This window comes from Sitophilus oryzae, unplaced genomic scaffold (assembly GCF_002938485.1).
Source record: "Sitophilus oryzae breed Bouriz unplaced genomic scaffold, Soryzae_2.0 scaffold_236_pilon_pilon, whole genome shotgun sequence".
NCBI classification, from domain to species: Eukaryota; Metazoa; Arthropoda; class Insecta; order Coleoptera; family Curculionidae; genus Sitophilus; species Sitophilus oryzae.
The window spans coordinates 82425-98403 of NW_022146792.1; the positions used below are offsets into that span (position 1 = coordinate 82425).

The 15979-nt window shown below is 31.9% G+C and overlaps 1 protein-coding gene across 1 annotated transcript in view; it reads left to right on the top strand.

The window, feature by feature from the left end:
* Positions 1–15965, top strand: part of LOC115884395 (nesprin-1-like) — a gene marked incomplete at its 3' end in the record, with an annotated part of 19624 nt that extends 3659 nt beyond the window's left edge. Inside the window, exons 2-7 of the mRNA XM_030902953.1 lie at positions 411–663; positions 4787–5411; positions 7571–7772; positions 9625–9835; positions 13088–14645; positions 15770–15965. Of these exons, the coding sequence (XP_030758813.1) occupies positions 411–663; positions 4787–5411; positions 7571–7772; positions 9625–9835; positions 13088–14645; positions 15770–15965 (3045 nt within the window). The remainder of the gene's footprint in view (positions 1–410; positions 664–4786; positions 5412–7570; positions 7773–9624; positions 9836–13087; positions 14646–15769) is intronic.
* Positions 15966–15979: the final 14 nt, after the last annotated feature.

Below are 15979 nucleotides of genomic sequence, written 5' to 3' on the forward strand. Positions count from 1 at the left end.
ACCCCAAATAAATAAATTTCAGTGAATATTTAGTATTAAAAAAACTTTGATACCCTTGGAGAAATGAAGCCTTTAAAATTTTTACTGCAATTTCACAAAATTGAAAATATTTCAAAACGGTAAGGTTTAGCGTGATAAACTTTAATCAAATTTACCTTATTTTAATCGTAGAAACTAAAATGCACAATATACAGGTGTTCCATTTAAAAAATACAACTTTGATATTTTTTACTTATTTGGGACACTCTGTATTCAGGGGAATTATTTTTAAATTGTACCTCTAATAGTCCTTCATCGAACCTGGGTAAGACTTACATAATTTGTAAAAATCTCACCTTTTAGCTACAATACTCCGTGTCATGTGGTGAACAACCCTGTATACAAGCTAATATGTTTCTGTATAATTCTAGGAATAGAGGTTAGAGACTTCGGCGCCAGTTGGAGAGATGGCGTCGCTTTCCTCGCCATCATCGACGCCATCAAAAAGAACCTGGTGAACATCGCCGAGATGAAGAAGGCCTCCAACAGGGACCGTCTGGAGACGGCCTTCGACGTGGCCGAGTCCCACCTGGGAATCCCCAAGATTCTCGACCCCGAAGACGTCGACGTTCCCAAGCCCGACGAAAAATCGATCATGACTTACGTCGCACAATTTTTACACAAGTAAGAGCTGTTTATTTTGAGAAAACCATGAATTCAATTGTTCTGTTATAAAAAGTTCATGTAATTCCTTTTAACACTAATATCGGCGATCCCATTTAAAAAGTTCATGTATATCATCTTTAAATCTACTGACAAAATCAGATAGGCTTTTTTTTTTCTAATATTCTTGTACAGGGATATTGCCATTATTTATTATTGATATTATTAATTATTATTTTTATCCCTCAATCTAAGGATAGTAAGAACAAATTTTCCATTTTTAAAGAGGACAAAGAAAAACACAGTGAAAGTCTATGCACCATCATTACTAATATCCTGAATGACAATGCTTACACTTACATCTGCCTCACTTCTTTGATAATTTGGTCAATTACTTTGTGCCACTAGTGCATGTGATTTTAAATGGCATGTTAAACCCTTCTTTGCACTAAAATGTGTATTACAAAATTCGCCGGTAAATGCATTTACTTTAGTTTTTAAAGGTGCTATTTCCCCTATCTGATTCGGATACGGCAGCCGAAACCTTAAAAACCTTTAAGGTGTTTCCGAAACCTTCCTAAAACACATAAAACTGCGATTACATTCGCAGCAAACACTGCTGTTAGAAATACTGGTATTAATTCTCACTTATTTATTAACCAAATAAATTAATATATGGGGAATATCATCGATGTTCATTTCCCCAAGACTTATATAGAAGTGAACTTAGACTAGTGGGACGTACAAGCTAGTCTCTTGTACCGTATACTCACGTATAAGATGTTACGTGATTTCTACCGAATTTTTGCAAAACGGACAACAATTATCACCACTGAGGACTACCTCTTTTTCGATAATATTTAGTCATGACACGCTATTAATGATGGGAGCAAGTTTTTATTAAAATCAAAGTCACTACAGGGTCCGGCAATGCGTCGGGCATCTGTAGCTCCTAGAATAAAAACTTGCGAATTTTGTTTACACAAACCTAAAGTACCAGGATGTATTTCATGAAAATATTTTAACTTCTACAGGGTAACAAAAAGCGTAAGTGGATCGGGATGATTTTTTTTTAAATGACGCACCGCATTATTGCATTGGCTTCCTTTCAGATCACTTCACAAAATCGTAAGATATAAATAAATATATTTCGACACTTCAGAGATAATAATTAAATAAAAACATATATTTTGTAACTGCCAAAAAATTATTACAAATACAAGAAGCTATCCTGAAATCAAAACTGTTATTAGGTATTTACTTTAAAAAATAAAAAAAAAAAAAAAAAAATAATCTTAAATCATTCAGGGTGTTCAAAAATTCTAATGACAAACTTTCTAAAATATATATTTTTTCTTTTTTTGTTTCTTTTTTTTTTAATGAAAACACCCTGTATATTATTTTTGATTAGACGAGCAACTAAAATATTTTTGTATTTAAAGTATTTCAAAATTTTAATGGTTTGGCAGTATTATTTCATAGGGCTCTTTCAATGGTAAAATACGAGAGGAAAATGCATGGTGGTTTGATAAAATTAGCTGCAGAAAATGCCATATGATATATAAAACCGCGAATATCTGCGAAACCGTTAAAAAATTTTGAAATACTTCAACACAAAATGTGCATTTTGAAATCGTCAATAAAAAAAATAATATACAGGGTGTTCCATTTAAAAACAATGAAAAATTATTTTATATTTTAGGAGGCTTGTTGTAGAATTTTGAACATCCCAGCGATTATATGATTATTATGTTTATAGCAAAGTAAATACAGACCTATCTGAAGCGGCATTCAATATAGTTTTGATTTTAGGACAGTTCTTGTATTTTTAATATTTTTTAAGAAAGGCTGAAAATATATATTTTTATTTCTAAAAAAAAAAAAAAAAACAATCGAAATATATTTAATCTCATCTTAGATTATGTAAAGTGATCTAAAAGGAACCAAAAATGCAATAATATACAGGGTGTTTCATTTAAAAGAAGTCATCCTCATCAGTGGCGTATCCAAGTAAGCAGTACTACTCCAGACACGACTCATGCCATCCTATTTTATATTTTAAACAATAATTTAAATACCAGCTTCGCAGATATTTTTACAGAAGCAAACAGAAACATGAACGAATTGCTTGGACAGGAAATAAAACCGAATAACTAGTAGACAAAAAAACAGGCCGACTTTTAAAACTGAAACTGCTCAAGATTATTACAGATTATCAATTTTTATTCCTTTTTTAGATCACGTAGTATTACGTTTGGAAGAACGATTTGTTAAACAATAAAGAGCTACTCACATATCATTTAGCCTCTTTATTCCCTCTCCTAAATAAAAAACTGATTATGAAGTATCGAATCTAAAAATATATATAGATTTTTATAAAACGACTTAGAAAAACTTCCCTTTCATTTTCTGTAGTTTCTTGGCTAACTTAAGTTCTAGCATGAATATTTGAAGACTATGCACCAGAAGACTACCCAAGTTCCGCACTCGATGCCCTGTTAATATTTGACCAAGAACTATTTCCTAACATTTATCTTATTAAAAAAAATGCACTTTTACCCGTTAGTACGGCAACACCTGGAAGGAAATTTTCAACCCTAAAATTGTTAAAGTCCTACCTAAGTAACACCGTAAGTAAAGAGAGACTAAATGGCTTATCCCTTTTGTATATGTATCCAGAAATATCTGTTAGTACAGAGGAGGTACTTTAATGAAACAAAAAGCCAAAAACTGATATGCATATTTAATTTTATTTGCATCTGTGCTTTTACTTTATTCACTTGGCTTTTTGTTTGTTTCTCCTTATTTTGTTATTTGTTTCTTTTTTAATTTTGTAGTTAATTTTTGTGTTAATGATTATTTTTTGTGATGTAATGTTACTTAGTAGTCTTGAGCCAGTATTATTTGATCATCAGCGAAACAAAGAGTGTAAAGTATCGAGTCGTTTAGTGGTATCTCCATCTGTTCGCCTTTTTTCTTCCTTTTCCACATTTTCAGAGCTTGTTCCAAATAGATTTTAAACAGTGTCGGGACAGACAGCAGCCCTGTTTAAGACCTTTGTTTATGCTGAATCCCTTTAATACTGTTTGTCCTTTCTTTACTTGGCTAGTGTTGTTCTTATAAAGTTCTTGGACAGCCTTAATTAATGTTATGTTGATATTCGTTTTCTCGAGGGCTTCCCACAATTTAGACTGGGGTACACTATCATATGCTTTCTTGAGGTCTACGCAGAGGAGATGTATTTTGATTTCTTTGCCATCTTTTCTAATTATCTGCCAGTGTAAATAAAATGGTCGACCGTGGATCTACCAGCTCTAAACCCCGCTTGTTCTTCAGCCTCCATATCCCGGTATTCTTCCTCAATCTTTTTGACCAATTTTCCATAGACCCTTGAAACAGAGCTCAACACGGAGATTCCTCGATAATTATCACAATCGTCTTTACTTCCTTTCTTGTGTATTGTTGTTATATATGATGTCTTCCATTCTTTCTGTATATTTTCACCATTAAGGCACTTTTTGAAAAGACTAGCGAACTGCTTATATAATTTATCCGTGCCGTACTTGAGTAATTCTAGAGGAATTTCACCTGGACCAGGCGATTTTCTATTTTTCAGGGTCAAGTAAATTTGTTTTACTTTCTTTTGGTATTGATCCTCAGTGGAGAAGTTGCGGTTCTTATTTGAATGTCGGATTGTGGCTGCAATGTTTCTTGATATTCGGCCCTTTCTGCGGTCAATAGCGTTTAGAGCAAAGCATAGAAAATTATTAACCATTTTCTTAAGTAAATATTTCTGTTATTTATTTATACCTATATACTATTTATCATAGTACCTAGCTGTAATTAGGTAGGTACTTACCTGTTAATGTAAAAAATATATATTTAGGTATAATACTGAGTTATTGACCCCCCAGGCATGAACCCTGGATACGCCACTGATCCTCATCCACTCACACTTTTCTTGTACCTTTATAAAGTGTAATATTTTCTGAAATATCCTAGATGGTGCTAGTACATACTTTTAGGTTTCCAAACATACACAAAATTTATAGATTTTATTCTAGGAGCTAGATGACTACATCAGAAGAATGAAAACTACTCAGCAGAAAATTTATAATATCGATTAAAAATGTGTTTCTTTCAGATATCCTGAACCGAAAGCTACAGGGCCTGATGCTATAGCCGCCATCCAGGAACAATACAGCGAACTCCTCTCGTGGCTGCTTAAGAAAACCCAACACTTAGACCACCTCCAACAAACCAACTCATTACCTCTAGACTATAACGAATACTCGGCTTTCAAAGCCGAAGTGGACGATCGACAAAAACTCTACACCCGACTGAAGAACCTTATTGAATCCCAAAGCCCAGTCTCTATCGCCAAAGAGTCTTGGTCGGAAGTCACTAGACTTTGGGACAAGCTCCAACTTCAACTCTTGTACTGGCTGTGGCTGTTGGACTCTAGATTACCTGGAGACTTCAAGACTATCGGAGAATGGTTGGCCAAGGCCGAGAAGTTGTTATATTGTGACGAAATTCCTACCGTGATGAATGAAGAGACTGCTACGATTATTAGTAGGAAGTTAGAAGAACACAAAGCGTTCTTCGCGGATTTGCCCGCGGTGGAACAGAGATTCGCCAGAGCGCGCCAAAGTCCCCTCGCTAACGAAGTGCCTTCCGAACAGTTGAATAATATGGCTGTAAGACTGAACGAGGTGGGACCCAAAGCGGCTCAGAGACGGGTCAGGCTCAAGTTCCTCGAACACAAGGTAAGAACTTATTTTAACCTCTATGATAAGAACGTAGGTTACTGCAGATATACAGGGTGGCGCCTCTCATACGACGGGGAGAGGAGAACTATAGTTTGTATTGAGATGAAATACTGTGGGTTAATGTAGGTTAATTTAAAGCACTTTTTAAAAATATAGAGAGTTCTACAGAGTGTCCCTAAAAAAAGTTACACATCAAAGTTGTGTTTTTTTGTAATGGAACACCTTATATTAATTGCTTTTCTGATTGCAAGAGAAAAATAAAGGTGAGTTTTATTAGCGAAGTATATGACTAAAATGGAAGGTTTTTGACTTATTAAACATTTTCTAAAAATGAAGCACAATTTTTAAATTTCAATAAAAGCTACCTAAATTGGTATTTACCCAGTGTAGTTAATATGTGTATAGCCTAATATGTAGTTAAAATAACTTTTGTACTTTAAAACAAATTAAAAATTGACTCAAAAAGTTATACAGGGTGAGACAAAATTAATATTGATCATTGACCACCTCTAAAAGCAAGTTACACTTTTATTTTAAATGGACCACCCAGTATATTATTCCGATATTCAATGGGGAATTTATGTCTCTTTAAAGTACTACCAGGGTTGCCTACCTCTAAAACAAAGATTTTCCTAAATATTTTCATTTTTATGATTTAGTGCCAGTAGAACTCTATTATTTGACAAAATCTAGGTGGCTGGTGATATGTCTGACGTTACTTCAACATACCTGTCTAATTAGATCAACTTTAACAACTAGTTACCATTTTGTGTCAGTTAAAACACAAAAAATATTCTCAGAAATTTGCCAAAACTGGAAACTTATCCTACATCAGAGAGAATTAATATGATTCTATTAGTAGAATGGCAGTACCATTCACCAATTAATATAGTTCTTAAACGCTTAAATTTTATCTAGTCTGGGCTTTTTTATAGTTTATAGACAGTGTTTAAAACAGTTTATAGACAGTGTTTAAAAAACTTGACCAACTATTGTCGACAACATGAGAGAAATGATTGTGATGGCTGTTTTACGAAGTAGAACTCCACGTATGCCTTTTAACATGAAAACATCTTTTGAAAAGAGAATCATTTTATGCAGTAAACAGGAAAGGAAGCATTTTGAGCATTTGATTTCATCTATTTAATTTTTGTTACATAATTATAGATATCTAGTTTTAATTCTGTGATAATTAAAATATGACGTTTTAAACGTGTATCTTTATGTTACAGTATCTTACCCTACTTCCTTTAATTTTTGTTAAATTAACACAGCCCCTAGATTTTTTCAGATAATAAAGAGATACTCACGCAAAATCATAAAAATGAAAATATCCAGGAAAATCTTTGTTTGAGGGGTAGGCAACCTTATTAATATTTTGAAGATATATGAATTCTCCATTGAACACCGGAATAATATACTGGGTAATCTATTTAAAATAAAAGAGTAACTTACTTTTTAATGTGACCAATGTTCAATATTAATTTTGTCTCACCCTATATAACTTTACGGGACAAATTTTAATTTGGTTTAACATACGATGGTTATTGTAATTAAATATTAAGCTATACAGGGTAAATTACAATTTAGGTACCTGTTATTTAAATTTAAAATTTAGTCTTCATTTTCACAAAATGTGAAATATCTCAAAATCCTTACATTTTAGGCATATACTTCTTTAATAAAACTCACCTTTATTTTTTTTTCTAGAATCCGATTAATATATAGAGTGTTCCATTACAAGAAATACAACTTTGATGCGTAACTTTTTTTGGGGACACCAATAATTACCTGTCAATAATCACCTGTATAATTCTATATATTTTTCTAAAATGCTTTCAACTAACCTACATATGCTCCCAAAATTTTATTTGTATATAAACTACCGTTCTCCCTGGAGCCTCCGCGTCGCGCGTCCTATGAGAGGCACCAATCTGTACAAAAAATTTGACATTTTTAATTTTCAATATTATTATACAGAGCAATCAACAATGATTGAAATATTATTATATTAATAATTATGTAATAGCAAGTAATAGTCAAAATATTAATTATATTAATTAGTATATTGACTATTACATACACGTTTGAAATTACTCATTAGTGAAGAAGACTTCATTTTTTGTTTGATTACTGTTTTTTGTATAAAATTTCAGTGTTGCCTTATCGCATTTTTACAACTGACAGAAACGAAACTGAAGTCGTGGACTGCCAAATACGGACGCGTCGACAAAGTCGTCCAACTTCTCGACCAGTACAGGAATTTTGTGTCGAAGAATCACATTTTCCAAGAATTCAACAAAGCCTTTCGTGATATGCAAGCTGTTATAGAAGAATACAAACGTGATGGAAATATTGGTAAGTTGAAGTGAATGACATTGCTCTAAATTTTCCAAAATGATATGAAGTTTTACAAATTTAATAACATTATTGAATTGAAATAATTTTTTATAATATGCAGTTTATAGATATTTACAATACAAGAGAGTTAACAGCATCATTAAGATGCTCACGCACGAGTTGTGTAACCACACAAGTATCTTAATGGAGTTAACTCGCGTGTATTGTACAATATTATAAACGTCTAGTCGAATAAATTAATTAAGATAATAATTATTCTCTTACATAAGTAAATACACAATTCTTATGGCTATGATTCTTCAGTATTAAGACATTTACAATGCCAAAAAAGAGCGTCAAAAACGAATGGGGAAAGACAATCGTTGATATAATTTTGGCGAGGTAGATCTCTAGATGTCATTTACTAAAAATCTATATAAAACTTGTCAAAAATTGACATTAATTATAGAAAAATTAAAAGAGGATAGAACATTTCCAGAAACACAAATCTATTCTCAAAAAATAGTGTACTTTACTATTTAAAAATCATTTTTACTCGATATAAAAATAAATTACAACTTTCTTGAACGCCATTAAAAAATAAAGAAAATCACGAGCGAAGTAACTGACGTCTAGGGCTGAATCTTGCCAAAATTATCACTGATTATTATTCCCTAGCCGTTTTTGACGCCGTTTTTTTTTGATCGTATGGTATTACTAAACAGAATGTATGAAAAACTCTTGGAACATTCCAGTGCCGTTGCCTGTCAGTATATTAGCTGTAGGCAAGTCTCGAAAGTGTCATTTTTTGCTTCATGTTGTCTGTGCTACTTGAATCGAAACTTAAACAGTAATATAGAGGAATCATTAGGTCAATCCTTGGTTAATCAATCATCTATACCACAGAGTTGGTAAAAAAAACACCCACTTCACTGATAGGCGGTACGGAGTCAACCGAGTCGGGTAGTATTTTATAAAACTTATATTATATTTCTAATACCAAAGCTTCATTAAGAACCCCGCAATTTCTCGTGTCACAAAACTCCCAGACACCAATTTTCATCGAAATATTGACGTTACTTCAGAAATTATTTGAAAAAAATCGAAATAAAAATGAAACTTCTACACCCTGTATCTTTTGAAACTAAGCATTTTAGGACTTACATTTATATGAACTTTTTACTTATTTTTATCTGCAGAATATGCTGCCGAAGTTTCCGGAATACAGTTCGGACCACCCTGTATATCTTATAAAACAATATATTTTTGATTTCTAACCACATTTTCTCTTGACGGGTAATATAATCAAAGACGAAAATGACATTTTTCGCAAATTTTGAAGTATAATTAGTGGAAAACTTAAAAGTTTGTGAACTTTTTCCACTAATTGAAAATTCCTACCACTAATTTTGACGTTCTGAATGCTTACATTCAAATTAGAGGAACAAAGTTTTACGCTAATTGAAACCACTAATTTATTCCACTAATTGCGAGGTTCTGAATGAAGCTTAACAGTTTACATTTCGGAAATTATTACCAATAACCTAAATATTCTCATAAATATATAAGTAAATACACAATTTTTGTGGATCCATTCTCAAATATTAATATTTATTTAGAGAAAAAACAGAGAAGAAGAAAGGGGTTTGTTACAGCGAGAAAAATAAACATAGATTCGTCAGGATTTTCTATTCTGATTGGTATTATTAATTTCTATTGTAACAATTTTATTTTATACCATCATTTTATCTTATTTACAAAATTCTTTTTTTAATTTTATTTTTTAAATAATATTACTTTAAGTTTAAACTTTATTAAAGGAACTGTTGTATTTTTCTCAGATAAAAAAAAAAGAGGTTGTGGGAAATAGACAAGTTTATGAGAGACATAGCCGAACGGTGGAAGAACGTATCCATGGAGCTAAGATGCGTCCAAAGTATGTTAGAAGAAGTAGTCGCATACTGGAGACGATGGGATTCTTTAGCACCAGAATTTGACACTTGGCTCAACCAAGCCGAACAAGCAATGACATTGGACGAAGAAGGGAAAATGGAATTTTTCCAAGACATTACAGTATACCGGTCAGTATATTATGTAGACAACTAATCATACATTGTTTGAGGAGGTCCCAAAATCCAAAAACTAAAAAAAAATTTAGATTTGCAAAAATTTAGAAAATAAATTTTCACTTCGCCAAGGTCTTCGCAATTTTTCCACTCCGAATTTTTTTATCATAACTCTAAACCGTAATATCTTCAGTGAAACGTGATAACCTGCTAACTCCATTTTTTACGTTAATAAGTTTTTTTATACCATTAGAAAGAGAAAAAAATACTCTATAAGTAGGGAAAGCAAATACATTATTTCCCATTAAAGATTTTTTTTTATTTTAACTCAATAATATCTGCTAACTCCTAGTGTTCTGAAATAACCACCGAAATGCTGCTATCTCCGTAATATCCGTTACGATCACGCTAAAGCAAACACACAGATTCTTAGTCGTCTGTTTTTTTAGTACAGGACGTCGATCCAGGGTTGCACTAGGCCAAAGGGACCCGGGTGGCAATGTGAAAGGAGTGGCCCGAGTGTTTCTTTTTGCGTATTTTTCGCCTTACGTTTTGGTCAATTTTTCCCTATTATATACAGTTGTACAGAGTTCTATACTAGGTGAGTCTTAAATAAGTGCAAATATTTTAGGGTAGTATATTTCGACCCAAGAAACACGATTATGAGTTTTTTTTGCGCGATTTTTTTTGAAAATTTGGAATTTAAAAAAAAATGGATTTTTTTTAAATTTTAGTTTAAAAACATACCTTGTTTGTAATATGGTAGCATAGGTAATAGATTAAATTTACAAGAAAGAAAATCCAATATATGATTCTCAAAATTATAGCAAAAAATGGAAATTTTAAAAGTGAAATAACTCGGTTGTTTTGGATTTATTTGAAAAAAAAACGGTAAAGAGAAAATATTATGTTTCTTTTATCGAGATTTGCCAGCCCTGAACATATTTGCACTTATTTAAGACTCACCTAGTATAGAACTCAGGGAACTACCCTAATGCAAGGTAAACCAAAGCAATGAAAATTCCATAATGCAATGCAAAAGCAAATATTGTTAAGAATAAATAATGAACTATAAGGGGGCCCGCGAAGGCTAGACCCCCCCCTAATAGTTATCTGTATAATATGGCCAGTCCGACCCTGCGTCGATCCGTTCTGTAAATACGGGGTGTCCGTAAAGGGTAAGGGGAAAAACGAAATTCTCTATATACGAGCAATTCATCGGCGTGCTATAAATAGTTTAAATAACTTTACTTACTTGTACAAGAATTTCCATAATACCTAATCAGTTTTATTTTTTTCAGCGTTTTTTCACGTAAATGATCCATAATTTTTATAAAAATTAAAAAAAATAAGGAGAAAAGTAATAAAAAATTAATAAAATCATGCACTAGTCTTCCAAGCTCGGTCTACTACCGTTGTATAAAAATTAGGATAAGCATGGAAGGATTCTAGCATATCTTCTATGAATTATAAGTTTATTTTTTAAATTATTTTCATATTCATTAAGTCCAAAATTCTGCTACTTCAGTTCTTTAAAAATGCCAAAAAATTTTAAATTTTTATTAAAAATTCATTCGTTTTTGGACTTATTACGATATTATAAATATATGGTTATGAATATCATATTTTTTAAATTTAATTGATTATTTCTAAATCTATTTGGGTAATATTCATTTCCATTTTCAAAATTTCAAACAATAAAAGTTGCTATCTCCAGAAGTATATTTTTATTTCTTATTTCTGCAAGACGAATATCTGCTATCTCCCTATTGTGTCTGAAAAAAATGACGTAACACGATATATTGAGTTTTATTGTTCCCCAGCAAATAAAATTCTTATCTCTTTATCATATTAACACATCAAAATACTTCCTACATTTGTACATATTTTTTTGTACCGTTTTTTTGCTCTCTTGTAAAATTAGGAATAATGGAGTTAGCAGTTTATCACGTTTCACCGACGATATGTATAAAAGTTATAGCATACCGTTTTTTTTTACAAAATTAGCATTACTTCGATACTTTTGAAACCTTTTTATTGATCTACCAGTAGGACAAAAACACTCTTTTTTATACTAAGTTGATTTATCCATGTCAGAGATATCCATGACAGAGATATTAAAATTTAACCTTAAAATGAAAAATATCTAACTTTCCTCCACCACTTTATTTTAATAGAAGAATTTAATATAGAACAGACGACGCATTTTTTGCTTCAGACGAAAAAAAAGTTGGGAAACTATTTTTGATTTTGTGTTATTGTTACGCTCCCTAGCAGACAACATTCATACTTAAAAATAATTTCCAACATTCTTACATTCTTAGATTAGTACACAGAAACTAATTATCTAACTAACACCTATTATACCGGGTGCATCTGTGGCTCATCCATATAAGTTTTTACTTTTTCAGATAAAAAAAACCAGGTTTGGTATGTTAGTATACGATATGATGATATTCAATTGTTCTTGGTCACTTCCTGTTGAATTCCTTCCACCGGAAATGACTACAACTTTTGATTTTTAAATTACACTCTCGGTATTTTTTACTTTATTTGATAGAAATTGACACTAATAAATAAAAATAATATCATATGTCAATTTTTGACATTCTCGCATATAGTTTATTTAAAATTGTAACATAATGACAATTTGACTCGAAATACCAAGTGTGTGGTACCAAATTATTCATAAAAAATTACCTTTTCCTAATATATTAATGAGCCACCCTTGTTCCATTTGAAAAAATGAGATATGATTAAAAATACGATTTTGGCATCTTTTAACCGGCCAGGATAAGACACGAAAAATATTAGACGATCAAATCTATATTTCTAAAGCTCCTTGATTAAAAATTAATCTTTTTAACATAGCCATGGCACTCTAAATTGAAAAAAAATACGATTTTTTAAGCGAAAGTGTCAAAAGTTGACATACGATATGTCATTGTATTCAGAAGTATCATTTTCTATTGAATAAAGTAAAAATATAACGAGCGTACCATTTAAAAATCAAAAGTTGTAGTCATTTCCGGTGAAACAGCAAGTGACCAAAAACAATAGAATACGTCAATCAATTCTAATTTGTCATATACTAATATACCAAATATTGTTTTTTTATCTGAAAAATAAAAGTTAAAGTAAAAAAACACTTAAAATAAAAGTTGAGAAAAGGTTGAGCCACTTTTGAGACGCACCCGGTATAAGTAACTCTTGAATAAATAATTTCATATATTATCATACCTCCTTTATCTTTAATATTATTTTCAGAGACAAATATCAACTGCTAGGAGATACAGTCAGTTTCCTAATAGCCACTGTTGAAGATCCCATCGCAGCCGAACTGAGAAACACATATCAGAACATGACTGAACGTTGGGACAAAATATACCCTCACATCAACAAGTACAGCCACGCGGGTGATATTCTAAGAAATCGTAAAGATTTCAGAGCCGGAGTTGAAGTTTTATCAAACTGGTTAAGAAAAGCCGAAGAAACTCTTAACGCACCCAGCCTAGGCTCAATGGACCGCATAAGATTACACAGAGACACCTTAATCAAGCTACAATCCGAAGTTGAAGAAATAGAAAACTTGTTTAAGAATATTAGCAAAGCTTTCCAGACATTGATTCAAGATCTATCAAGGGACGAAGTGGATAAAATGATGAACACGCTTAAACAAGAAAAGGAAGCTTTAGTGCGAGTCAGGGCATTGATACCAGCTCAGATTCATTTATTTAATCAATTACTAATCCAACAAGAGTCTCTGGAAGCTGGACAAAAAGAAATTAATGATTGGCTCGATAACGCAGAAGGTTTACTCAGCACCTTAACTTTAGAAGCAGATAAAGAACAATTAAAGGACCAATTAGATAAAGTTAAAACATTTTTCACTAGAACGTTATATTACAAATCCATGCTAGACAGTAAAAACAAAGTACTGAATAATATAGTAAAGTCTGTAGATAGAGCTAGTAACCCTGACATAATTCAAATGACGGAGAATATGGAACAACTAAACGATAGGTTCGCTTATGTCACTCAAAACGCACAAATTTGGGAGCAGCGCCTTCAGGAAGCATTGAGATGCTGGTATAATTTCAGTGAAAGTGAGAGAGTAATATCAAACTGGCTAAATCACGCTGAAAAACTAATATCTGAAAAACGGATAGATAGTAAAAGTATCGTAGAAGAACATAAGAATTTCTTTGAATCTGTCAACGAGCGATGGATTCACGAATTGGTCCAAAGCGCACAAGATTTGTGTAATTGCCTTCCCAAAGAACAACACAGTCCTATTACCTCATCTGTTCATCATCTTCAAAACAAATGGAAAGAGGTACTTTCATTCGCTCCACTTCATTTAATGAGACTCGAATTCCGGTTGGATGAAAACACCTTCCAGTACTATATCAAAGAACTGGAGAAAGAAATCCAGAATGAACACCTTGCAGTAAATAAGCAAGAAAACGTTGAACTAGTAATCGCCAGGCACAAAGATTTCTTCGGACCTCGAGGCCCACTGTTCGAAACTCAGAAGAGTTTGAGAAATCTAGAACAAATAGCTCAAGTATACTCGCAGAATTGTCCCGACGATAAAAGTCTTCAAGAATCGCTGAAGAAAGCTGAAGAATTATGGAAGAATGTTAACTTGAAAATAGAAAACGTACAGCAACAATTGGAGAGGATTCCTCAGAAGTGGGATCAATATAGAATCAAATTTAGCGAGATGGTAAGGTGGATGGACTCAATTGATGATGCCTTGAAGAATATTTTAACTGATGTAAGCACACCAGAAGAATTTGATAGAGAAATTGCGGCTTTTAAGGTGAGTTTCTTTTAAGGTGAAAAACGGGCACCTTAAAATTTTGATGTATTTTTAAGTTTAATATATTTCGTTCCAGTTGGCCGATTTTGATTATTTTTTAACCAATTTATAGCTAAATTATTTGACTTTTTAGTATTTCTTTCTAAATTAAAAATGAAAGTTTCCATCTGTCAATTATACGAGGGAAAACAAAATGTTGATATTTTGGTGAAAGTTTGAAATACCCTGTAGAATATGTTAATAAAACAAGGAATTTAAAAATTATTTTACCATCTAGGTACGTCCTTTCACGATAGTTTGCTTTTTGATTTATCTCAGTAGCTTTATTTTTATTGGAGATAATCGTTTTTAAATAAAACAATAACGATTTACTTTTTTTAGCACTGATTTTGGATCCTCATCAATACATTTATAAAATAGTCTTTATTGTTTTTGTAATGTCACTGTCATTGCAAAGTCATATTATTATTGTTTATTGACGTTTACTCTAGTAGAGATGGTTTTAAGTTCTAAAGTATCGGCTATTTCTGCTTTAATTGATCATGGGAGAGATCAGCTTTTGGACTTAAAACCATATTTGCTAGAGTAATTGTCCAGCAGACAATAATAATATGATTTTTCAAAGACAGTGACATTAAACTGTAAACACTATTTTATGGTCTGTTGACTAGAACCAAAAGCAAAGGCATGGTCTTAATGTAAAAATTACGAAAAAATGTTAGTGCCTTCTTAAAAAGTGAATATCTCTAAAAAAAGAAGCTTTTGAGATGAACCAAAAAACAAACTATCGGCAAAAGATGCATCTAGATGATAAAATTATTTTTGAATTCCTTACTTTGTTAACGCCAGTCCACAGGGTATTTCAAACTTTCACCAAAATTTCAACATTTTGTTTTTCCTCGTATCGTATAATTGACAGATGGCAACTTTAATTTAAAATTTGCAAAGAGTTTTTTTACTAAAAATTCAAATAATTTAGCCACAATTTTTTTAAAAAATCATCAAAATTGGTCCTTTAAAATACATCAAAATTTTAATGTGCGAGTATAGTGTATAGTATTTTATTTTAGGTATTTTTTCTAATCTGTAAATAATATTTTGTTAATTAAAAATTATTTATTTAGGCTATTTGCCAAGAAGCTGACCAAAAGAGAGAAGACATGAAGTGGCTGGTTCAAACCCTTGATTATCTCGTTTCACATTGTCCAGAAAGTGAAGCTATTGCAGAACAAAAAACACTGGAGAACCTAATCTTGAGATACAAAAATCTCATACCATCGTTAGAGATAACTATGACCAAAACTGAAACTATGTCGAAATGTTATACTTATCGC